Raw genomic sequence first — 27,356 nt, forward strand, 5'->3', positions numbered from 1 at the left:
CTGTTGAGTCTTGGTTCCTATCAAGGTTTCTTCCTCCTATTCACTTCATTAGGGAGTTTTTCCTTGCCACTGCTGTCTTGGGCTTGCTCACTGGTGGTTTAGGCACTGATTGCTTTATTAAATGGGTGAGTGAGTGAATGAATGAATGTACGAATGAATAAGTGAATGAATGTATGAATGAATGAATGAATGAGTGAATGAATGAATAAGTGAATAAGTGAATAAGTGAATGGGTGAATGAATGAATGAATGAATGAATGAATGAATGAATGAATGAATGAATGAGTGAATCGATGAATCAGTCCATTGTGCTGCTTTTGAACAGTAATGGGAAATAGGCCAAATCTGAGGGAGACTTCAGTGCATATTCACTTTGAATGTGTTGATTTTTGGGGGCTGACACTTGCACTTTGTGTGTGTAGGGCTTTAAGTATTATAATGTAAGGCCAGGATAATTTTTATTTGATTTCTGGAGCATGCTGATTACAGAGTCTTTGGCTTCTTGTCACATTGTCCTGAATGTAGTCGTAAAATGTTTTCTAATTTTTTTAGACAATAACTACATGCCTCACTATAAGTATTATGTGGTACTGCTTCATTAAAAGCCCTCTCAGTGTAAACTGTCAACGGTCTTTCGTATTCTTTCAGCTCTCTCATGAGAACTGTAAACGGAAGCTGAAGCAGCAGTCAGTGACACTGGTGGCATCCAAAAATCTTGGAAAGAAAGTCTGAGCTTCTATTCATCAGACAGAGAGAAAGGCTAATTACAATCCTCCATTGATGCTAATTAGCACAGTGCTTATCTTAAGTCTCTTGATGCCATGCTGTGCTAACCTTGGTGTTATTTTTGGGATCAACTCAGAGCTAAAAGGAGCTACTGCTCTCTGCTTGTCCTTGGTCCCTGTCCCTGCTCCGGCTTTCAGAATTTCTCTTTTGTCTCGCTCCTGTTTTTACATAGCTTCACTTTGGCTCAGTAGACTGTCATAACAGGAAAGGCTTTCACTGCATCCTCAGGAATCTTCTCTCTTCTTCCCTCAGCAAGAGCCACTGGGCGGGAGTAACTTACGGTCAAACTCCTCTTTCTTTATGGAAAACATCACAAACAACTATTAACAATTAACAACTGCCACTGTCATATGGGCACATCATGAAAGCCTGAAATCTTAAAAAAGCACAAATAAAAACAAACATACAAGTAAACAAGCAAACAAAAACAATGTTCCAGTCTATCTAGATGTGTTAGTCAATCAGCCTAAAACAGCCTTAGCTAAACTTACTCAACCATTTAAATCCACAGCACACACAAGCCTTTGACCAAACAAGTGCACTGTGTACTAACCTTTCAAAACAATGGTCCAGTCATCCATTCTACGGCTCCCAACACTATGATCATCACAGACTCAAACATGGCTTTTATAGCATTATTAATTTAGGCACATTTAGTTACACAGAAAGACCCTGTTACTTTCCTGTTCTGTGTTCTTCTTATAAGCCTGTCATTTAACAGAAATGCCATGCCGTATACCTACCCCACACCGTCACTCCCTTCACTGGAAGAGCACATACTACAAGCAGGACACTACATAGAAAGGTAATGGCTATAACTTGTCAAAGACCATAACACCCAAATGGTACAGGGAAAAGCACTCTCCAAAGACACTGGAAGAACTGTGCAAGAGGAAGATAGACAGCTTCCCGTCTTGTCTTTGTAGATCTGTGTTGTGAGGTGTCACAGACCTGTTGATCTCTCCTGTGGGTTGAAGACCCAGGCAGTGCTGCAGTGGTTGCTTGCTTATATGATCACTGTTTCGGATGGTCAAGATGGTCCCACTTACAACAAAAGGAATGTTCTTTCTCCTGAAAAATATTTCCTTTAACCCTAAACCTCTTAAAAATACTTTCCCAGGCCAGACTGACTGACACACACATGCTACCTCCGTAGCCATTTCAATAAAAATACTGATGTGTACACACACACACACACACACACACACACACACACACACACATATATTATATATAAAAAAGCACACACACACACATATATATATATATATATATTTTTTTTTTTTCCTGGAATGTTGGGCTTTATTGTTAGGGTTTACTGCTAATGACTGACAGGCCTTCTCTGTATGATACACTCATGGCTGTCAGCTGCGTCAGTAAAGGTCACTCACCAGGGCCTGACCCTTATGCACCCCTCAATGGCCACCCCCACCTCCACTCCTCACCATGTCTGCCTCGGGCTCTGGCTTACTGAGTGTCTCCAGCTGGGTCATGTAAGGGGCATGGGGGGTTGTTGCAAGCTATGGGCGCAAGCTAAACAACATTACAGAGCTTTCAATGAGTGTGTAAGATTATTAGTCATGCTCTTGGCCTGCTGTGATGTGCCCAGTCAGTCAATACCTCTCATCGTATTGTTAAAGCTTCAGCCACATTAAGATAATAAATCCAGAGCTTGTTAAGTAAATTAAGTATACTTTCCATTCTTTGTGTGAATGTTCAGGACAGAAGCATCCAGTAGGGTCCCTCAGATCTGTTCCAGCTATGGTTTCCTTTCACTTCATGATTACGGGCAGATTTTTTACCTGGGCAAGGGACAAATCAACCAATCAGGGACCACAGTGTTTAGATGATGTGAAAACCAACCAGGCTCTGAAATGGATCTAAAGACCAGTGATCCTAGCACAAAGGGTCAGATTTCAAATAAATAAACAACCAAACAAACAGATAAATAAACAAATAAGCCGATTTTTTTCCTTCAAAAATATGATCCTACATGTTGCTAACACTGAGCTAATTTGCTGCTTTTGCATGGAGGAAGTGGATAACGTTGTGACGCAGAAGCAGCTGTTTGTGAGGAAATATCAGTGAAACACCTAATCTTTAACAGTACATGGTAATGTCAACCCATAGCCTCTTTCCTGCATGGCTAAGGACTTTTAAAAAATTTACAGCTACATATGAGAATACGGAGAGAACAGCTCTGGCCTCTTGTTAAGTTCATTTCAGTGTAGCACAGTCTGTGGGTGTTCTGACTTCACTCCAGTGTGTGTGTGTCTGTGTGTGTGTGTGTGTGTGTGTGTGTGTGTATGTATGTGTGGTGCATGCATTCATGTGTGTAATGTTCTTGTAGTACTCCATGGATGAAATGTTGCTTTGACAGCTTGGATGAAATATTTGACAGATGTGTAACAGGTGAGATGTTTTCTTTGCTCCCTACTGATAAAGTCCATTCCAAAACGCACTGCTGCAGGGCATGTGATCAATCCACTTCATAGAGACCTTCATAAAGAAGCCACTGTTTCAACCAAGAGGATTTCAGGCACCAACAAATACGTTTCCACTCAGTTATTTAATCATTGTCAATTATTTCCACTCAATTATGTTTTTAAACATTGGCTCTGTAAATGTTGGCTCTTTATAAACAAATATAAAGACATACATATACACGAGAGTGCACATAAAGCAAACACAGACATGAGACAGGCAGGGAGACTGAGAATACATTTACAACTAGTCCTTACAACTATCAGTGCTGTCATTCCTAAGATATTATAAAACAAACTCATACAATTAACACTTCTGTATGTTTTACATCACAGATGACTACTCTCAGTAATGCCTCAAAATGTCAGTAAAAGCTAGTCACAGCAGCATCAAGACCAACATATCAAAAGTTCTCTTACTTCTGAATACAAATACAGACACTCGCATACTTCAACAGTGAAAACATATAATGATACAACAAACATGACATTACTTTGTTAAATACACTCAGAATGGTTATTTTTATCAACAAGATTACAAGAACATGTGAAATAAACTTGACACAGGCAAACTCAACATGCCTACAATTAGATGCTCTCTCACATAAAATCAGTCAAGCAGCGAATAGTAATTCTCACAGCCAAACACTTTCCTAAGAGTAAACATAAATGTACAAATCTTCATCATTTACGCTCACTGCTGGACTAAAGTTCCACAATGAAGCATGTGAAATAAAGTGTTCCAGTTGGCTGGGGGTGCGTGAGGGTGGGGTGCACAGTTAGACAAGGCTTAGTATTGAGAAATTCATGTGCCTGTGTGTGTGTGTGTGTGTGTGTTTGTGTGTTTTGTTTAAATTGCCACCATAACAGGTGGGATCAACACTTGACAAGTGTGGACCAGATGGGTCATTTTCTCTGGTCTGTACTTATAAAATCCTTCCAAAAAGCTACAGCTCCAGTTATTAGTTACATTTAAAGTTAACTTTGTGGGAAGTCCCCACTTAGATAGTATGTGTGAGTGAGAGGTGGCTGGGGGGTAGAGATGAGCTTTTAATCGGACAGACAGACTGACGGACGGACGGACAGACAGAGACAGACAGACAGGACGAAAGAAGGAAAGAGTGTGTGTCGATGTATAAATTAATAAAGAAATTGAAATGGTCTTTTGTTCCTAAGCCCAGTGAGCAGACACTGTAAACAGTTGCACTGTCTTCCCATAGTATTCTCTTCAGCTCAGGACACACATGGCAACCCAAACTCTCCTCAGAGTGGAGCTGAGAAGATCTCTGTCTGAGTGTCTACAGAGTCTCTGATATGTCTTTACTGGCCCTGCCATGGGCCTCTGCTTCCTCTTTTCCTCTCTTCTGAAGGTTATTTGACACAATGCAGTGAGGGGGCAGGATTGCTCTGACCTTTTCAGCCTGCTTTTCTTAACAGGAGATGAAGAAAATTCACTCCAAAAAGAAATAGGATCTTGCTAAGAATGCTGTTGCTAGGAACTGGTCCTATCAATCAATCCAGCAGTCAGTCTGTATTATTTTAATATCCATGTCAAAGTACCTGCAAACAGAAAGGTTCAGATTTGTGAAAGCCATGTGCTGGTGTAGAATTTTCACAGAGTCCTGACTCACTACAGTCAGCTGGGAGGAGGAGCAATGGCAGAAAACCAAGAAGTTTTTATGGCCAGTTTCATATAAATAGTGTCTGTGTACTCCTGCAGTATGGTGGGATGATGAATTGAAAATGAACTTTGCCTAGAGATGAAAATGTGTTTATAATTTATATCAGTATTCAGAATACAGACATGAGTCAAAATCCACATGAGTGACTCAGTATGTGTGTTGTCAGTTTGTCTGAATTCAGGTCAGAGATGTGGTTCAGAGCTTTGTAGCATAACTGGTGTGAGACTGGATCCCATGGGTCTACCCATGTCTTAGTTAAAACAGGGGTGATGCAGTGGATATGAGAACAGGGAGAACAGAATGTATTCTTAGGGGCAAGATCTTTTGTTTAATCCAAGAGCAAACTGTCATGTTTGAGATCTGGTCAATATTGGGCTCTTCCTCAATGTGATGAGTGTGACTCTCACCCAGAGCTCTCAAAAACAGAGCAGCCATGGCAATTCAAAGGGGGCTACCATCATCTTCACACATTCATCACTCAGGGTCATTCATTTATTTATTTTTTTTTATATAACTTTTCCCCCTGTTTTCGAAACCAAAACCAACCATTCATTTTAAGAGCACAGACTGTGTATTTAATACAAAATGGTAACTGTCTCACTCTTTTCCTGTCAGTCCCTCTGCCTTTGTGTCTCTCTTCTCGTCTTTAGGCTTGCCAGTCAACCCATATCTCTTCCTCTCTCTTTTCTATTGCCCTCTCCATCCTTCTCTCTCTGTCTCTCTCTTTCTTTCTTTTGTACTCATACACACAAACACATTTTCCCTGTTTCACAACACACCTACCTACCATATCTACTTAATAAATCCATGCAAATGACAGGAGGGAAACACTCCTTCTGGGACATGGGGGAACACTAGCGAGAGAGGATGAGAGTAAAAAGACACAGGTAGCAGCTATATAGCCCCTAAAAAGGAATGCAATGGAAAAGATACTGGGGGAAACATATCAGGGCTATAAAAGAATATTAAGACAGGAGCAGTTTTACAGAGATGAAAGGGACTGTTTTTTACAGGTGACATGGGAAATGAAGTCCTGAAGTCTAACACCTGGCCGGTGCACCTGCGAGAGCACTAAAAACGAATGAGAGCAATGAATCGCTGAGTTTAAACTGGGAGTGAAAACAGACCATGATCATGTCTCTCTGTCAGAGTGCCCTGTCTAGGGAAGGCTCAAGGCCTTTATTACTGCCCACAATCATCTGAGGCTCTTCTTCACGGATGATTTTTATTCCTTTTTTAGACGTTTCAATAGCCCTTTTCATTTTGCAACATTTAATTAAAACTTAAGAATGTTTCATCAAAATACTGCAACTACCAAATTATGGCATTGTTATATATACCAAACTATGCCTATTACCAACTTTGACAGGGCGGCACAGGTTAGCCAGCTGTATTGACTGAACTAATTTTGTTTGGTAGTAAGAAGTAGTTAAATTATTTCAACACCGTCCCTGAGCTTGATTTTGATCAAAATTATGCCAATTCTGCCCAAAATTACTTCAGTTTTCTTTTAAATAAAGAGTGAGGGTATTCTGAAGACTGAAATTACTCTTTAATGAACACTAACCTAAACACTAACCTAGACTCACACTTGATTATCTATCTATCTATCTATCTATCTATCTATCTATCTATCTATCTATCTATCTATCTATCTATCTATCTATCTATCTATCTATCTATCTATCTAATCTGTTAACATCTCTACCAAACTGTGTGTGTGTGTCTATATGCATTAGTAAATATGACATGTATACTTGAAATGCTTAACAACAGCTGTTTAAATATTGGCTATTTAATTATGTGTGTGGGATACAAGTTCTTGTTTGTGTTCTTGGTGTTCAGGGTGGATATTTTCCAAGGCTTCCCTGAGTACATAGTCTAAGGTTATCGATTTGATTGGACAGTTTCTTCATCTGTACTGTGAGTCTGACTATATAAATCATCTATCTGGACAGAGGATGTCCCTGTTTTTGTTTTTCAATTGATACTGGTACTGAGAGAGGATAAAACAGAATGTCCTCCATGCAGAACTGCTGTGCACACTGCTTTGCCTTCCATTTCATTTGCACTGCAGCTGTAATGACATGTGATATATTTCCCCTGTATTCAAATCTCAAGTGTGTGTATGTGGTGTGCGTGTTTGTGTGTGGTAATGTGAGTGTGAGTGTGTGTGCTTGTGCGTGTGTGTGTGCGTGCATATGTGCGTGCATGTATGTAGGCAAATACATAAATACAGTGCGTACGGAAAGTTTTCAGACCCTTTCAAGTTTCAGGCTTTTATTTTTAACAAATTAACAAAATACTCCAAAAACCTGTGTTTGCTTTGTCATTGTGGAGTATTGTGTGTAGATTGATGAGAAAAAATTAATCGAATCCATTTTAAAATGAGTCTGAAACTTAACAAAATGTGGAAAACTTGAAAGGGTCTGAAAACTTTCCATATGCACTGTATATAACATCAAACAAGATATACGTTCCAAACATGGTGATCATTAGAAGGGATATATACAGCGTAACTATTTCTTCGATAATTTTATACAAAACATAGCTTGTACAGCGGAAAAAGTAGTGGTCCTAAGATAGATTCCTGTGGAACATCCTGTGATTTCAGTTTTATTTGATATGTGATTTCCCAGGCGAACACAAAAAGGACAAGCATAATTTAAACCATTTTAGGACTGATCCTGAGTGACCTACCCAGTTATGAAGACTGTGTATCAAAATGTTTTGATCAGTAGTGTCGAGAGTAGCGCTGATGTCTAGTAATACAAGAATAGATGCATTTTGTGCATCAGCACTGAGCTTCAAGTCATTAACCACTGTATTACGAATCATCTGATAACCTGAATGAAATTTTTCAAAAATATTATTAGCTGTCAAAAGTTCATTCAGCTGAGTAAAGACAACTTTTCTATGATTTTGCTCATAAAATCAAGCGATCAATCCTATAAAACAGTAATTTGACATTGTCTTTGCATTTATTTATCAGACTAAAAAAGTCTGACTGTCTTGATTTTATCGCAATAGCATTATAAATGGAAAGGTGTTCTCTGAGGTGATCTTTCAATTTCATAATGCATCTGTAATTCTGTTCTTCTCCATACACTCTGCTTTATGGCAATTCCTTTCTAATGGATTTATTTCTGCAGTCTTCCTGGGAACTTGCTCTTTAGCTGGAGTGACAGTGTCAAGTGTCTCTTTTAATATAGCTTTTATTGCACAAACCAGGTCATTAGTGTAAAGACACATAGGGTTATAGGGCGCGTTATTCCCAAAATGTATAAATTGTTCTGGAATTTCTGTCTTAATGGAACTCATTTTAACATTACACAAAATTGATTTTGATCATAGTCAAACTGATTTGAAAGAAAACACAGAAATGGTCAGTGGCAACATCTGTTAGTAGAGACACACTATAGGCTACCTTTTGTAATGACTGGGTCCAAGATGTGACCTTGTTTGTGCATTGGACTAGACACATTTTGTGTATAGTCAAATGTTGCTAGCAGCCTTATACAATCCATTGGCCTAGTGTCATGAGGGTCATTAATGAGCAGATTAAAATCCCCAGTTAACAGAGCTATGTGATAACTAAGTAAACATGACTGATAAAGGTTCAGCAAATTCTACATGGAACTCAAAATTATGATTTTGAGGTGTATTCTGCAGATCATAACACTGAAATATCACAACCCTCCACAAGGGCAACATACTCAAAAGATAAAAAACTTTTGCAAGCAAAATACTTTTTGTATATATGTGCCAATCCACCTGCTCCTTTTTCCTGTCACACAATGTGGACTAAGGTGAGGCGAGGTGGAAAGGCCTCAATGAGAGTGGCTACTACGATCAAAAACAATCACATTTCAGCTAGAAATATGTAATCAGGCTTAGGATCGTCAACTAAATCACTCATCAAATATGCTTTTTAGACAGAGATCTAACATTTAATAAAAGACTTTTAGGTTGAGTTTGGGGACATTGAGGAGGGGTGTTTAGCGATGGTTTAATTTCTAACAGGTTATTTCATCACAGTGTTTATACCTTATAGGCAATTGTTCCCCATAACTTGGCACCAAACAGTGAATAGTATAAACGCGATGAGAGCTAATTAAAAGAAAAGCTGTGTTGCTTTTTTGAGGCTTGTAGTCATGGATTTTCACGGACCTTTTGAGTATTAGCTGCAAGCATAAACAATCCTCTTTTATTCAGATGCGGATCTTCTCTTCTAAAATTGGGAGCCTTTGTTAAAATGTCCCATTTGTCAGTGAAGTCTACTCCGACTCTCCCAGTCCTTCAACCAGGCGATCAAGGTCATCAGGTGACTAAATCTTTCGCATCTGTGCCAGGGCACTGGGAGAGGGCCAAGAAGACTGGTGTTTTCCCAGTGTCCGTGTTAGTGCTGATTAAAATTTTTAAAACCTCAGTATGTCACTTGTCAGTTTCACTTATTCGAGCAGGTAATGCTAGCTAACAGCTGTCATTTTGGTGTAAACATGTTGCCCATGCAGGGATAAGGGATGAGGACGGCAATGTCACATATTCTCGTGTGGAGGTCAGTGATGTCACTGTTACTGGGCTGGACTCCAGTGCACTGCAGCCATTCACTGGGCTGACGTTTTCATGGTGTAACAATCTTAGTCAAAAATGGCTGAGTACAAGGTGTTGTCTTGGTGTATATATGTGCAAAAAGTATGGTAGCCAGCAAATTACACTTGTCATACAAATGCTTAACTGATATAAGATATACATGATAAAATGTATTTCAATATAATAAATCAACATTACATACGTGGCAGTTCAAGGGCTGGTTTGGAGCCAGTGCCTAATCTCAAACCAGTTCTTCGCGTTTCGACAGCCAAAGAACCAGCCCTCGGCCAGAAAAACTGGTTCCAGAGTGGCACAAACACTTTGCTGGGCTAGAACTGCTTATGTCAGGAGCTGGGGGCAGGATTATCGTGACCAACAAGACCAACTAAAACTTTGTGACTGCCATTTTTAAAAAACCATACCCCCGTACGGATCCGACAAGCAGAAAAATGGCGGAATACCCGACCACCTCTACAAATTAAAGTTTCCTTGGCTACGATTCTCAACTTCTGTCAACAACTAGGAGACTTATTTAATTAATGTGAATGGACTTTATAAACGAGGACATTCTTCTCCTGAATATACGTTGTGTCGCAAGTTTAAGTTCTGTTTGAACTAATCGTGATGTAACTATGTCATTATATATATAGCCAACACATTACATACAAACATATGTCATTGATTAAAAATCACTGATTAAGATGCCTTAACTATGGAAGAGATAATTGATTCATGGTATCTTGTTATCTTACTCATCATTTAAAAACTTTAAAAGTTTCAGCTAATCGTGACGTGACTATCAGTGATAAAATATCGTATTACATACATTGTGGAATACCCGACCACCTCTAGAAATGAAAGTTTCTTTGGCTACAATTCTGAACTTCTTTCTACAACTGAGACTCTTATTTAATGTGCATGGACTTTATAAACAATGCATTACATACGAACATTTGTCATTGATTTAAAATCGTCAATTGAGATGCCTTAACAATGAAAGCAGTAATGAAATTATGGTATCTTGCTATCTTGTGCATCATTTAAAAACTAACCTTTATTTCAGCTAATCGTGACCTGACAATCAATGTCAAAATAACGCATTGCATACGCATTGAAAACTGCTGTTTAAAATGACTGAACAACGAAAACATGAGGGGATTTACAGTATCTTGTTATGCAAAGAAACAGCTTTTGTTTGTAATGTAGAGACAAGTACTTAATGTATGCTTCATGTTAGTCATTTCATTAATATGTTTGATTAACTTTTCTGCTGCTGGGAGGTAGGATGCGTATACAGACATATACAGTGACATAATGACATGACTCTACGGTGGCTCTCTAGCCTGTGGAAAAGCAAACAGGTTTTTAGAAGGTTCGCAAGGTGAAGCAACTGCAAACTGGCACTAGCACCAGCCCAGCACTAGCACCTGGTTCGCATTGGTGGAAAGGGGGTAAGAGTGACAAACAGAAAGACAGAAAGACAAAACAGCCATGTGTGGGCTAAAATGAAATGTTAGGTAAATATGTAAGATATTGAAGAAAATTCTACAAATCGAGAACAGGTTTGCTGTCTCCTGCCATAGAACAGTTAATTGTAAAATCCCAATTTGTGTTTGGTGATGTGTAGCTTTGACATAAAGCATAATCAGAGGTCAGAATGGAGCATTTCACTGTGACTATTCTAAAAACAACAACAACAACAACAAAAACATTGTAGACCTGGCTTGTGCTGTGCTTGTCTAGATTAATATAATTGTGATGTAAGGCTTGTGGAGTGGTGATGGTTAATGTCCTGGGGTTTATAGCGTGATGTCTTTACCTGCTTACATCTTCTGTAGATATGCATATGTGAGATGTACATATGTGATTGTGTACTGTAAAGTCTCATTTACTGTAAAGTCACATCTTCTGTAAAGTCGCATCTACTGTAAAGTCACATCTGCTGTAAAGTCACAAACTGCTGTCATAAGCACACAGTCACTACAATTTCCCAGGCACAGCTGCCCACTGCCATAGTCTTCAGTGACCATGTGAGCCCATATATTATCCCAGGGGCTGACCTTGTCCTGCTGCTTCTCTCTCTCTCTCTGCAGATATATATTCCTCTGAGAACATTGTTCTGTATCTCAACTGCATGTTTAGCCAATCAAATAAAGTTATTGCCAACTTTAGGTTTAGCACAACCACAAATGCTGCCCCGATCATTACAGCTCGCTTGATAGAGCTGAAATGATTCCTTTGCATCTCACAACTGAGAGCTGCTGAGAGTAATTTCTGAAAAGCATGTAACACAAGGTAAATCTAACACTGACCTGCCACCCAGTGTAAACTGAATTGTGATTAAAACAGATGAAAATTAGCTGCTCTGGTAAATTGGAAGGTGTGGACTGCCTTTGCAGGGGTGCAAGGCACTGTTCATTATTGAGAGTCTAAATAATTCCAGACGGGTCGATAGCCCTGTCCCTGCATGACTGATAGCATGGTCACTGGAATCTCTAAAACAGGAAACATTTAACAGCAGCCATTACTCTCACAAACCTGGTAAAACAAAAAGGGATGACTCCTAACCTTGGAGCACTGCAGTGTTTACGAGATGTGGTAAATGAGATGAGCAGTACGTTGAAGTGTTTGGAGCACCCAGTCTTTCCACTGGTAACATTTCTCCGTGGTAGCCCGCCACGCCAAAATCTTTGCCACCACGGCAAAAAAAAAAAAAAAGTTCAATCGAACCAATAAATCACCTAATCCAACGCCTTGGTGACTGAAGGCCCGATTCCTACTCATGCCACCGTGCACGTGTTACAGAATTCAGTTGGTTAACAGCACTAATAGGCTATATTACATTGTCATTTAGCAGATGCTCTTATAAAGCTCTGAGCTTACTTAGGTATTTTTCAAGGAAAAAAAAAACAGACAAGGTAGGTAAACAGAGCAGGTATTTAGTTAGGTGGGAGGCAACAATGCATCTCTCTCCTCGCTCTCTTAGGTTCCAAGCTGGGTTAGTTTAGCTCTTATCCTGGCACTCTTCCTTTTCAGTGACAGCTTTTCAGTAACTACTATACTACAACCTGAGCTTATCTACACATTTTACGGCTGACTAAAGGTACATGACTACCACTAATGGCATAGACTTGTGGCTGCAGCAACGTGCTGGTACTTCTCTCACACACCAGGAGAGACTCACTTCCCACAACGAACCCGCTAAGTCAGACTGAGTCACATACACAGGTGCAGTTAGGCTGTCGTTAAGTTGTTGAGTGAAGCATTGGAAAGGGGGAAACGGTTGAGGACTTAATTTAGCAACCACAAAAACAAAAAACCAAACAAACTGTAGTTATAACTGTCACTGAAAAATAACTAGCCTATATTAATTCATATAATTATTAAGTGTTTGTAATATTCCAAAATTCATGCCTTGGTTGTACCATGCTTGAAATGGAAAATTTCAAATACAAAATTATTGTGTAAAATAAATAAATTAAAATGTATAAATAAAAATATTCTTAATGAACCTATCCATCATTAAATAGGAATGTTTTGCTGCCCCCCCCCCCCCCCCCCCGGTCACATTGCCCCCAAGCCAAACCTTTTGATCCACAGGAAACACTGGGAGCACCGCAGTGTTTATGAGATGTGGTAAATGAGAAGAGCAGTATGCTGAGGTAAAGCTCTAGCTGATTTGACAGAGACTGAACATTCCTCTGGCTCTCCATCTTTCTCCCACTCACTTCCCTGTCCTCTACTTCACTTTGTTTTCCTGCTCTCCCACCGCACTGGCTAGTCCCTGTAATATTTTAATAATAGTAATTGGGGGGGTGATCTGCAGTGGAGCTGTGGACTGTCTTGTCTTCAGATCAAAGTGACTTGTTGTATTAGAAACTAAATTCTGCCTTTCCATCCCTGGGTGTGGTGTAAGCAATCATGTATTTAAAGCTTTATATCCAATCCATTTAAGGCCTTATATGTAAATATAAGAACCATAAAATCAGTAGTAAATATGATGTAGAGGCACAGTGGATGGAACAGAATTAGGGTACCATGCTTTCTGCTTTAGGACTCGATTATAGCTCTAGCTGCCACCTTCCAAATTATGGGTGGGTTTTTTTTCTTCATAAACCAGTATAGAGAGAATAACAGCAGTCAAGATAACTAGGAATGAATGCATGTACCAACTTTTCTGTGTCCTGTTGTGTTTAAAAAACAGCTCTTGTCTTAAATACAAAAATTGAAATTAATTGTATGAAATTGCATAAAATTTTAATTATCATTGTATCTGATACCATATTCCAAAATGACATCCAGATTTTTATCTGCTTGGGCAAAATATGGTAGCTTGACTGCAGTGTCTTTGTACTTGATTTTGGACCAAATAAAAATATTGTCTGTCTGAGGCACATTCTGTAGTGGGAGATAGACTGTACAATCTTAACAAACCCCTCCAGAACCTTATACAGAAACACAGGGTGGAAACTGTTCTGTAACTACAATGTCAAAAACTATCTAAACTGGACTTGTTAAGTAGCAGTAGCAGGCAGTGAGTTTGAATTAATTAAATTCATTCATTCAGTCCACTGTCGTTATAATTAATGAGGAACAGTTCACTGTACTTGTAATTAACAAGGAACAATATACCGTAGTTACAGTTAACAAGGAAAAGTTCACTTTACTTACATAACCCCTTTTTCACTGACACTATAAGGTACTCAAGAGTCACACTCATATATATAAAACAAAAACAGAATACTGAGTTCCCAACTGTTCTTGGTGAGATGGTTGGACTTCATGTTTACCACTAAATTTAGGAACTTTAGTACTAGAGTTAGAAATGGAATAACAAAGGAAACCTGAGAAGTAAAATGTGAATGAACTAAGTAAGTAAATACTATACCAGTGTACCTGACAGGTAATATGTAAATCCTCAGATATAGTTACAATGAAAGTAATAAATGCAAAGAGTAGTCTCTATTACCTGTATTTTTAGTTATACAACAGTGATTAAATGGCATACTCTGATGAACTTTAACAAATAGGCAACATTTGTTTTCCCCTTTCATGTTCAAATAAAATAATGGAAATAAATAAATAAAAGGTAATTGTCTACATATGAAATCCGAAGTATGCAATATGAAGTTTCAACTCAACTGTGAACCAATGTGACAAAATTATGTGATAATCTGAAGAATATTAACGCTATTGACAGAAAATTTGGAAACCCAATGCTCTCAACAAACATGCTATGTTAGGCAAACCCACTAATGCCAAATGGCACTAATAATTCCACTAAAGGAAAAGAGAAAAAATTACATTAGGTTAAGTGGTCAGATTGCAATGAACTCTGATTACAATGCCAAACACATTGAACACACAGTCAAAATCACTTCAGTGAGTCTCTATTAAAGTTAAGAAGCTTACACGAAGATGTTGGGGCCCATTACGTTGGTGCACATGAGAAAATCCACAGTTCGTGCTATTCCCAATGATGAATGAAATCAAATAGAAACTAAATCAAAGTTCACTCATGCTGTCACAGTTGGGCTCACCCCAGTGGATGAAAAGATAGTTGGGCTTCACAAATAAAACCCTGTAGGCTACTCACGGGTTTGGAAGTTCCAAGATGCGTGGCAAGCAAGATAAAGTCAGTGGAGGCTAAATTCCTGTACTGGCAGGCAATCCAGACCATGACATCTTTAACTTGCGAGCTGTTCTTTCAAACGTGGCTTCGCTAGTTTTGTCAGAGTTCGTTTTCACTCAGTCTGATATCATATTGTAATAAAGAAAAGCTCGAAATGGAGATGTGAGGTTTACTAGCGGACCGACGTTTACTCCAGCCAGCAAGAATGTTGCTGTTTCAAATGCAGTTTGAGTGTACTGCATCCTTCCGCGTCATCGGGAGTCCAGACTCCCGAGAACAGGAGAATGTACTTTGCGTACTTCGTATTGAGGAACGGCTTCAGTCTGCGGTTGAACTGATGAGAGGCACGCAAGTTATACCACTCACTCATCTCACTCATTATCTAAGCCACTTATCCTGATTAGGGTCACGGGGGTTCTGGAGCCTATCCCAGCGCTCATAGGGCGAAAGGCGGAGAAAGACCCTGGACAGGTCACCAGTCCATCGCAGGGCAGACACACAGACAAACACACTCACACACACATCCATGCCAAGGCAATTTAGTGTCTCCAATTCACCTAACCTGCATGTCTTTGGACTGTGGGAGGAAACCAGAGCTCACCCATGCAGACACAGGGAGAACATGCAAACTCCACACAGAAAGGACCCTGGCCGCCCGACCGGGAATCAAACTCGAGACCTTCTTGCTGTGAGGCGACAGCACTGCGCCACCGTGCCGCTCACAAGTTATACCAGTTAAATTATAAAAGTGTATTTTTGGTGATAAAAGCGGGACAAATGTTACACAATGCAGCCATAATTGTGTATTTAAAGTTAGTGAACATGCAACATTTTATTATTCAAATACAAATACTGTAGTTTCATATTTTACACAATTTATGTTAGACACGTGTTTCAAATGGTGCTTCGAGGTTTCCTGTATACTTTCTTTCGCTGACAGGTTGCTGATATCCTGTGTGTGTGCATGTGAAGGCTGCAAGTTAAACGTTTCTCGTTTTGTTTTAATTCGTAAAGAAGGCATCACTTCTTGAATAAAAAAACAACAACAACCGGAATCATCAATGTGATCATTACCCTGTCAGGTTAAGCATGTAACTGCCCCGATTTTCCTCGCTTACAGATTTTCCCCGGAATTATGAAATCCGGAAGTCTGCATCATGCAAAAATAGTTAACAACACTACCCAATTTCCATGGAGTTTTACAACATTACATCGTATTTCTGCATCCCCTGCCCGATTTACAATGTTTTATTAGGTCATATTTCACAACTATGCTATTGTTCATGCTATGCTATGCTAATTTGCTAAGCTTACGGACAATAAACTGTGCTAAACTAAACTAAACTAAACTATGCTATGCTAATATACTAAGCCTTCAGAGAATCTTTGAAAAAAAAACAGTACTTAATATTGTCAGTATATGCTAACACTCCATTTGTCAATGAAAACAATACGTGCTCTTTGTGCCGTAAAATGTTTACGCATGAGCAGTACAGATCTGGCACTGCTGGAATACGTCATGTAGTCTGCACACGCTTCGGATACTGCACATGCGTATTACAGTCTGGACTTCCGGACTTTCGTACTTCAGGCAAAATCGGGCAGCTCTCAAAATCAACTGCACATGTGTGTCGCAGACCAGATTTCGTAATTCCGGGGAAAATCTGGGAGTGAGGAAAATTAGGCAGTTACAAAGCAGACCAACGAACACAACGCAAGTTACAGGAACTAAGTTAACGGAGGTGCAGAGAGCAGATAGAGACACACCCCCGTTACAGTAGCACACTTAATGCCAGGTTCAGATATGCCAGGTACACGATTTCAGCCCGATTTTGACACGATTTTGTCGTCGCGGACAAACTTCCACCGTAGGGCTCGAATATGAATGTCAGAAACGACGAACGGGCGTTTGTACTTGTAGTGTGACGTGATGTAAGAACAGCGAAGTGACATCTTGGACGCCCCATGACGAAACATGACACACGACACAAAAAGTGTCGCATGTCAGAATTTTTTGTATTTTTCTGCCTGTCTGACATCTCCTATGACATGTTCTTGACGTTGACCAGTAGGACAAATGACGGTCGTCCTCCCCGACGATTTACGAATTTGCGTAAGGTCTTGAAAGGCAGCATAGGATGATTGGTTGGGGTCATACTTGTACTGCTGCCAGTCTCCCGGCCAAGACACGGCAACAATTTATGGCACTATGATTGCCACGTCTGACATAGTGGCCATCGTGAAAAACATTGTGAACTTCATAGCTCAAAACTCCTTCTGAACCTTTTTTCTCCGTAGCAGCAGATAGTAGATTCTAGGTTAATGCGTCCCAAATTCTAATTGGCCTGATACACATACTTCTAAACTCACACAGGATTGGTTACAACATCATAAATCATTATTCACAAATTCCAGGAGGAAACACACATTATTACTTAACACAAGGGGGAAAGGAGGATTGTGGTAATTGTAGTCAGTGTACATTTTCAGTGTACAAGGTATATGGTGTTAACATCAATTAACATTATTATTAATATTAAAAAGGCAGTAATGAAAGGAATCCTTTTTAAAGGGCCTTACACTTACAATTACAGAAGAACAGTCCACTTTATTTAAAATTAATGAGGAACAGTCCACCTCAGTTATAAGTAAAAGGGAGCAGTCCACTGTACTTTTAATTAACATGGTATAGTTTCCTGTAATCATAATTAAGGATGAAGAGTCCACTGTAGTTATGACAAATGGAACGGTCCACTGTCATTGTAATTAATTAGGAACAGTCCACTATAGCTGTAATTAGTGAGGAACGGTTTGCTGTAGTTATGATTAATGAGGAACAGTCCACTGTAGTTATGATTAATGAGGAACAGTTCCACAGTAGTTATAATTATGATGATCTATATGAATCTGGAGGTGAGACACAGTCAGGTTTCATGCTTATCCCTTTAGGTCTGAGTCATGGTCTGTTTTCACTCACTCACTCGCTCACTCACCATCTAAGCTACTTATCCCAGTTAGGGTCGTGGGAGGTGCTGGGGCCCATCCTAGCATTCATTGTCTGAAAGGCAGGGAAACACCCTGGACAGGTTGCCAGTCCATCACAGGGCACACACAGAGACAAACACATTCACGCACCCATTCACACCTAGGGGAAGTTTAGTATCTCCCATTCACCTGAGTTGCATGTCTTTGGACTGTGGGAGGAAACTGGAGCTCCTGGAGGAAACCCACGCAAATACGGAGAGGACATACAAACTCCAGTCTGTTTTCAGCCCTTTGTAAATGGTCAGATAAAACCCTGTAGCCATGTCAGTTGAGTGCGGTCTCTTTGGTTCAAACATGGTCTTTCCCAGAAAAGATCCGACTTATCAGTAAAATTAGTGTTGTGCTCTATTCACAATGATTTTAGGCAACAATTCAAAGTAAAAAGTCTACTGAAGGTTTTGCTAATGCTAGGCTAGCTACCTGACGTGATTGTGGCTGCGTTTCTTTTTTTTTTTCTCTCTGACAACAGAAAATAAGAAGAACACTCTGTTGGGATAGAGTAGAGAAAAGCAAAGACATTCACATGAGAGGCTGGAGGGTGCCGTCTCCTTGGGTTTGCTATCATTTTAAGAAGAGATTTTACAAGCTCTTGCAGGAGAGAGGAGCTCAAGAACTGTTTAAAACATTTTGCTGTGAACTTATACGGCCTCCATGTTGCCACCTGCTTTCCTCTGGTTTGGCTGTGCAGTCATCCGAGCATCTCTTCAGCTAAAACACTCATACACACAGAGGCAGGCATACTCACATGTTAAACACAACACGCAGTGTGGTGCTAGGTTAGGGAGTAGTCTTAACAAGACTAGCTTATTTCACACAAACACATACTTACACAAACACACAGCTCTTTGACCAGTAATGTAGTGGATAGTTGCAGTTGTAGTCTGGCCACTGGCCCATGTCAAGGTTTTGTGCAGTACAGACTGTGAAGAAAAAGCACAGTTCAGCTGGAACAGTGTTAACTGCCAATGCCCCAGCTGTTTGTAAAGGAGCAGAAGAAAAATCTTTACTTTTATTCTTTGCATTTTAAAGTTTTTTTTGTGCGGTTTCTGAATGTAGGATTGAGTTGAATTTGCGAATGTAGGACTGAACTTGATTTCTGCTCAGTTTATGGCAATGTGCACAGCTATGAATAATTGATAAAGTATGAGCTGGATCAAAAGAATGGCCTGCTTGTGTTTGCACATGCTTTTCTCATTCTGTCTCTCTCACTCTGTCTTTTGTGCTTTGTGCGTGTGTGTGTGTGTGTGTGTGTGCGCATGCATGTAAGCCAAGTGTTTACAGACACACACAGTTTTGCAGCGTCATTAACACAGCAACACATTTAGGAAATTCTGTGTATGTGTAGATACACACACACACACACACACACACATAGTTGCACATACACACCCCACAAAAGTGTACCACCCTAAATAGGCCACTGTATGAAAGAGAGATCTTCTGACATCTGTCTCTCTCTTTCTCTCTCCCCCATTTCTCACTCTCTCTCTCCCTCTCTTCCCCCATCCTCTGTCCTCTCCACCCCCATGTATTATAGTGTAACACAGCGTGACCTCTGTCCTCTCTAATCCTCTCAGGAGGAAGCTTGATTTACAAATCTGCTTTGATTTCCAATACACAGGCCTTACACCAATAACTATGCGTGTCTGGGGAGACAAGCTCATTGTGTGTGTGTGTGTGTGTGTGTGTGTGTGTGTGGTGTGTGGTGTGTGTGTGTGTGTGTGTGTGTGTGTGTGATCTTCACTACATTTCCTAAAGGCAAAAAAAACAGGTGCTCAGGGTGTAAAACAGTCAGGAATATTAGAGCAGGCTCAGAAAGAGAAAGGATGTGTACAAATCAATGAAGAAAAGACAAAGAAGGAAAAAGAATCAGAGGGAAGAATAAAATAAATAATATGTATCAAGCAAGCCTCTCAAAGAGTAATAACTGGTCACACACACTCTCTGTGTGTGTATATGTGTGTGTGTGTGTGTGTGTGAGAGAGAGAGAGAGAGAGAGAGAGAGAGAGAGAGAGTGTGTGTGTATGTGTGCGTATGTGTGCATGTGTGTGTGTGTGTACTGATTGGTGAATTGTGTGGAAGTGTAGGGAAATTGAGCGGTAAGCACTGTGAATGGTAACACTAGAAGTTGAGGAGGGTAATTTGCAGACAGATGCTTTGGGCAGTGCTGTGACCAGCTGAGCACAGACAGCTGCATTCCATGACCTCCTCACCTATAACCACCCTGCACACTGTCATTGACTGGGCTCTTCTAATATGAAAGAGAGGGTTCAAATTATGGAATCAAGTGTAGGGAAATTTTGCATGAAATGGCTCTGGAATGCCTGTCTTGTGTGTGTGTGTGTGTGTGTGTGTGTGTGAGTGAGTGAGTGCATGCCCTGTTGATTAGAGATACCCTAATGAGTTGGGAACATGAGTAGAGTTTGGGATATTGATTACTGGTGTAAGGCTACCATTCTTTTGCTGTAAATTTGGTTTGGGATCCAAGTGACTAATTAGAGTGAAAGAAAGGGCTCTGTTATCGTTGACTTGTCATGAATTTCAATACTTTTATTCCAGTGTCTTGTCTGAAACTGTATGTGCTCTACAGGGTAGCTCCCCCCAGGATACAGCATGGCTCACAGTGATGGGAAGAGTTTGAGGCTGGGGAAGGGCTCTGTGTGTTTACCTGTTTATGGATATAGAGAATATTCAGTAATCACTGGATGCTAAATATTGCCAATATTTGCGGTCTTATTATTTACCATTATCACAAAGAATATAGAATTAACGGACAAAGTATTTCTTTTATTTCTTTATTTCTGTTTTCAACAGAGATCCTAAAATGTGTCTTGACTTTAATAGCAGAGTGAAAACACTCTCTCTCTCCTCTTCCCCATTTCTCACACTTTCTGTTTCTCCCTCCTCTCCCTCCCTTGTGTGTGTGTGTGTGTGTGTGTGTGTTCTAGACCTTGACGAACCTGTACTGACAGTGCACCAGACCGTAAGTGATGTGCGTGGGAATTACTACCAGGAAAAGACGGTTTTCCTGCGCTGCACGGTCAACTCTAATCCTCCAGCGCGTTTCATCTGGAAACGTGGAGACAAACAAATTGAACAGAGCAAAGACAATGGAGTGGATATTTATGAACCACTGTACACACAGGTAGTTACCATACACTTACACACACACACACACACACACACACACACACACACACAGACACACACACACACACACACACTCACACACACAATGCAAAAACAATTCAAAGGTCAAATCAGTATGCATCCTATCCAAATCTTGTCTTGTAAATTTTGTAACGCTTGAATACAGAGTACATACACACACAGCCAAAAGCTACCACACACACAGCTACATGTCCACTGTTCATACCCACAGACAGAGATGTGTTTGTGTGACAGTCCACTCTGGAGCTCTGTCTGCCTGCACTTTTCACACAGACAGACAGAACAGAAGGCCTGATACCCTACACTGTTATTCAGCCACATTACTGCTTCATTTCATATAATAGCCCCCAAGTTTAATTGGTGAAAGTGCTGTTCCCACATCTATCCACACAGAACCTTATCTCTGATTCCCCTTACTTATGCAACACACAGGTGGACAGAGGAAATGAAATATGACCTTATAATCTGATAACCATTATTAAAACAGAGTTTACAAAGGCATAGAGGGAGATGGGGAGGGAGGAGGAGAGGGATAAAGGACAGAGAGAGAGAGACAGAGAGAGAAAGCAAGAGAGAAGGTAGAGAGAGAGAGTAAAGAGAGAGAGTAAATTGATGGCTTTATAATTTATTATTCTAATGAATAATGATGATTATTCATTCATTTATTCATTCAGCTGATGGACTCGCCCCCAGAAAAGGAATTAAGAGGAATGTGACATTCTTAAATCCTATTATTCTCTCTCTCTCTCTCTCTCTCTCTCTCTCTCTCTCTCTCTCTCTCTCCATATTCCTGTGTAATCCATCTGTCTGCTCTCTTCAGGGTGAGACTAAGGTGCTGAAGCTGAAGAACCTGCGTCCTCAGGACTTTGCGAACTACACGTGCCAAGTGTCTGTCCGCAAAGTGTGTGATATACCAGATACTTCTGTGACCTTCCTCTTAACCAACGCAACCAGTGAGTTTCTCTTTCTCTCTCTCTTTCTACCCCCCCCCCCCCCATACCCTCTCTCTCTCTCTGTCTCTCTCTCCCTGTTGTTGGACTTCACAAACTAGTTGTTCTCTTGCTAAGGGCATATAGTAACCTGTCAGATTTAATTTTACCTGTCACACACTTTATCTTTCTCTCTCTCTCTCTCTCTCTCTCAGTTGCTCACAGTCTCTGTTTCCATGTCAACATGTCTGTTACTATTGGCAACACTGTCAGCCTGATGAAGCCCACTTCACCCAAACCTTCTTTGCAGTGGAAATCTGATATTTGGTGAATTTGTAATGGGCATCTGGTCGAATTTCTGTCTAATATGACAGCACAGTGCCTCAGTCATATGTCTATAAATATAAAAGTTCATATATTTTTTTTTAAAAATGAAAAAGATCTCTTTGAGTCACTGTTGTCGCATTTCCTTGTCTATGACAGTCTGTGATTGCTAATATTTCCTATGAAAACTAAGACAGCAAAGTTTCCTGGAATCATACTTTGCGCCAAGCCACTAATATTTTGACAATAAAGACACATATTCATATCCTGCACTGTATATGTATATTTTTCACCATTATTTTGGCACCCCCTTCGCGTAGTGCCCCTATGCGCTGCATGTTGCATCCTTTTTTAAATGTAGAATGAGGAATGTGCACTTTGTATTGCCGCTCAGAGGATAAGTCTCCTGGCGCAGAGGGGAGTCATTATATATTGTTATTGCAATGGGTTGGAATGACTTTCTGTAGCAGTCCTTATTAAGGCAGAGCTGAAGGAGCCTCTGACTAAAGATACTCTGCTGTCTGACCAGTAGATCAAGTAGGGGATGTGAGGTGTTGTCTGTCTCGTAGGTCGTGTAGGGGATGTGAGGTGTGGTCCATTATGTTGAGCAGTTTATGCAACATCCCTCTCTCAACAACCAACTCTTGGAGCTCCAGAGCAGTCCCCAGCACAGAGCCAGCTTTCTTTAGCAGCTTGTTCTGTTTCTTAGTGTCACTGGCTCTGATGTTGCTGCCCTAACAGACAGATGGCTGCAAAGAAGATTGCAACAACAGACTGCTAAAAGATACGCAACATCTTCCTGCATGCATTAAAGGACCTAAGCTTCCTCAAGAAGTGGAGTCTGCTCTGTTCCTTCCTGTAGACAGCCTCAGTTTTACATTTCCAGTACAGTCTGTTGTCCAGGTGAACACCCAGGTATCTGTAGCCCTCCATCACCTCCATCTCTTCTCCCAGGATGGAAATGGTGTGCAGCTTAGTCCTGGTCCTCCTAAAGTCCACAACCATCTCCTTCGTCTTATTCACATTTAAGACGAGGTGGTTGTTCCCACACCACGCCACAAAGAAGTCCACCCGTTCCCTGTACTCTGTCTCTTGTCCACTACTGACACACCCCACAACTGCACAGACATCTGACAATTTCTGCAGATGACAGGACTCCAGGTTGTGCTGGAAGTCTGAGGTATACAGTGTGAAGAGGAAAGGTGAGAGTACAGTACCCTGTCATGCTCCTGTGCTGGTAACCACCTGCTCAGGAACACATACCCTCAGTTGCACAAACTGGGGTCTGTCCATCAGGTAGTCAATAAGCCAGGAGGTTGTGGAGGTCTCTACCTGCATTTTATGGAGCTTCTCATGCAGCAGCGTAGGATGTATTGTGTTAAAGGAGAAATCAAAGAACATGCTCACATTGGCCAGCTTTATCCAGGTGAGAGCGGACTTGCTGAAGCAGATGATGGCATCCTCAACTCCAACCTCAGCGCAGTAGGCAAACTGCAGTGGGTCCAGAGAGGTGGTCACCTGAGGTCTGAGATGTGCCAGAGCCAGTCTCTCCAGGACTTTCATGATGTGGGATGTTTAGGCAACCGGTCTATAGTCATTGAGGGCAGATGGAGAAGACTTCTTTGGAATCAGAACAAGGCAGGATGTCCTCCACAGCACTGGAACCTTCTCCTAGTTCAGGCTGAGGTTGATGAGGTGCTGTAGAATCCGACATAGTGAGGCAGAGAGAGAAGTATGGTTAAAGTCTCCAGAAATTGCTGTGAGGGCATTCGGATATTGTGTTTGTAGCCTGGCAGTGACGGAACTGATGACGTTACATGTTGCGTCGGCATCAGCTGATGGTAGGATGTAAACAACAATGATAATGGCACATGTGAACTCCCTTAGCAGATAGTATGGACACAAACTCATGGCTAACAGTTCAATGTCTGGGCTACAGAAATGCTACTTCACAGTAATATGTCTGGGATTACACCATCTGTTGTTCACAAGCACTGCAATTCCCCCTCCTTTCTTCATACCGCTCTGTCCGCAATCTCTGTCAGCCTGTGCAGTCTGAAAGCCAGGAACAATGGAGTTGGAGTTCGGGATATGTTCCCACAGCCAGGTCTCGGTGAAACATATAACACTACATTCCCCACATTCCTGCTGTGTCCTCATCAGCGCCCCAAGCTCGTCCATCTTATTCACCAAGGACCTCACATTCCCCATGATAATTGAGGAAAGAAATGGTTCATATTTCCTCCTCCTTGCTCTCCGTTTGATACCGGCCCTGCATCCCCTGCATCTCCTCCTCAACTCGTCTGGGATTTGGGGTCCTGCTTCTGGCAGTGGTGTGGGTTTGGAGAGTGCTATCAGCTGGTTGCGGGTGTAAACAATACCCCCGCTCCCACTGGTGTGGAGACTCGGCATAACAAAAGTTAAAAAATACCAGGAGGATAAGTAGCAATCAGTTCAGCTATGCAGTATCCATTTCAGGATGAAAAAGTTTTAGAGATGGAGTGCTTTGTCAGACGGAAAAACAACAGAAAACACAAGAAATTACAAAAAAAACGAGACATGACCGGAGCTGCTGCAACAGGCATCCACTGGTGTGGGGTCATTTTAAAAATAAATAAATAAATAACAGTCTTAATCTGTAGCCTGCTACTAATGTTAAGAATTTGGCTGGTGAAGGAGATGAGAATCCGAGAAAAAAACAAGAGCACCAGGGGAAGTACAGAAGGCAGTGGTGCTGAGTACCTCATTCAAAGAGTTTGTTCTCAGCCTGCATGACAAAATCAGGGAACTGAAGCTAGAGTGAAGGAAATATCTTCAGCTGAAGAGTACAGATCACACAGCAAAATTCTCAGCGTTGATCTCCCAGTGTTAAGCAAAAGTGTTAAGTATAGAGTTGAATTGACACTGTAAAAATATGATTTAACACTAAAGGAATCAATTGCAAAAGAGAGTTGGTGTCATTGAGAAGTCTTGGAGATTCAACTTGTACTACAGAGTTATGAAAGCAGTGCAGAAAGTAGATAACACTCTCTGGTGTTAAGCAGAGTTAATTTTTAACTATGCATATAATTTTTTTAACACTGCACCTGAGTTGGATTATTAACAATTTAGGAAGTATTAAATTAACACTGCAAAGATTGGGACAAAATAAACACCAGGATATATTTAAAATGAACTCTTTCAGAGTAGATTTAACCCTATCGAATTTCCTATGCAGGAACAGCTTGACAGAGGAAAGGAAAGCCAACCTCTGACGACTCTGATGCGCCACACCCCGGGGTGTGTAGCAACAAAGTAGAAATACTTTGGTACTGTACATAAGCATGTTTCTGAAATATTTCTACTTTACTTAATTATAAATATTTGTCAACTTTCATTTCATTAGATTTTCAAAATTGAATGGCTGCTTTCACTCCAATACATTTCCCCAGACAATTTGTTACTTTAAATTAAATTTTCTACTTATTATTATATTACATGATGTTATATTATATTATATAAACTTATTACATCAGTGTAAAACAACAAAGATGCAAATGGGCACAGTGCTTCACTCGGCGAATCATTCAGCTAAATTACGTGCCCCCATAGACTAGATTAGCGTTCTCTGGGTTACCATGATTATGACCAAGTTGCGCTGTATGGGTGGTATGAGTATACCCCAGTCTCATTTCAGCCGTGCTCAGTGTCGCTGTCTGACTCAGTGATACAAGGAGACATGTAAGTACTTTTGATTGTCAACTTGGTATGATTCCCAGTGATGAAATACATGAGGCAGAACTCAATTTGCTGAGGAGGTATAAAAGTGCTTTGAAAGGGAATTTTCCTGATGGACTGCATTTTTACTTACATTACTTTACAAATGCCAACACTGGTCAGCTTGAATGTGCTTGCTTTACTGAAGAAGACAGAGCTCCATACTGACTGACATCATGTGGATACTGCACTAAAACTGCACCTGGCTCTACCTGACACATGCCAGCCGTGAAGGATCTCACTCCAGACTTGGCCTTGTCAAACATAAAGTGAGAATATCCACAGGTGAACTGTGGCATGAATGCTTTACTTTGATGTCCTGTCTGGTCTGTCAAATGAACCACATCGATGGACCTTATTAAAGGATTTACTCTGAAGAAACACAGGATAAAGCTCCCTGACATCATTGATAGGGTAGATATTTTAATGCCTTCCCTAGACATACCAGACATCAGATGGAGTTAATTAGATATTAAGCTAAGCATCTATAAGCACATCTATAGCTTGTTTATTTTTTATTATCACTTGAAAGACTTCAGCTTGGAATTCCATTCTTCTGGTGAATATGTCATCTGGCATATCAGACTTTCATTCTCCGTGTCTCCTCGTTCTCCGGGATTGTTTAGCCATTGATGTGTCCTTGACAGTATAGTCTTAAAGTGAGTTTAGATGTGATGCTATAGTAGCAGTGCTGGTGTGTGCTCGCTACAGGCAGTGCATTAATATGTTAACTTGTCAGGGGTCAGAGGTCATTGACTGTGTGTGTCCGCAGGAACATCTGTTGTTTTCAATTGAATCAGTTTATTTTAACCTGCATATTATAACCTATTATGACCTACGTGGAGTCATCTTTTTTTCTTTGTCTTGTCTAAAAATGTTCCCATTTGTCTGGCATTGGATGTAGTATCACTTTTTAAATATTTCTGATCACTAAAGTTTCTTCTAAACCTTGAGA

At 40.5% G+C, this 27,356-nt stretch overlaps 1 protein-coding gene across 1 annotated transcript in view; it reads left to right on the forward strand.

The window, feature by feature from the left end:
• The window catches only part of mdga1 (MAM domain containing glycosylphosphatidylinositol anchor 1), a 195,989-nt gene that overhangs the window by 64,071 nt on the left and 104,562 nt on the right, over positions 1 to 27,356 (forward strand). Inside the window, exons 5-6 of the mRNA XM_030772222.1 lie at positions 21,170 to 21,366; positions 22,213 to 22,345. Of these exons, the coding sequence (XP_030628082.1) occupies positions 21,170 to 21,366; positions 22,213 to 22,345 (330 nt within the window). The remainder of the gene's footprint in view (positions 1 to 21,169; positions 21,367 to 22,212; positions 22,346 to 27,356) is intronic.

Source organism: Chanos chanos, chromosome 4 (genome assembly GCF_902362185.1).
Source record: "Chanos chanos chromosome 4, fChaCha1.1, whole genome shotgun sequence".
NCBI lineage: Eukaryota > Metazoa > Chordata > Actinopteri > Gonorynchiformes > Chanidae > Chanos > Chanos chanos.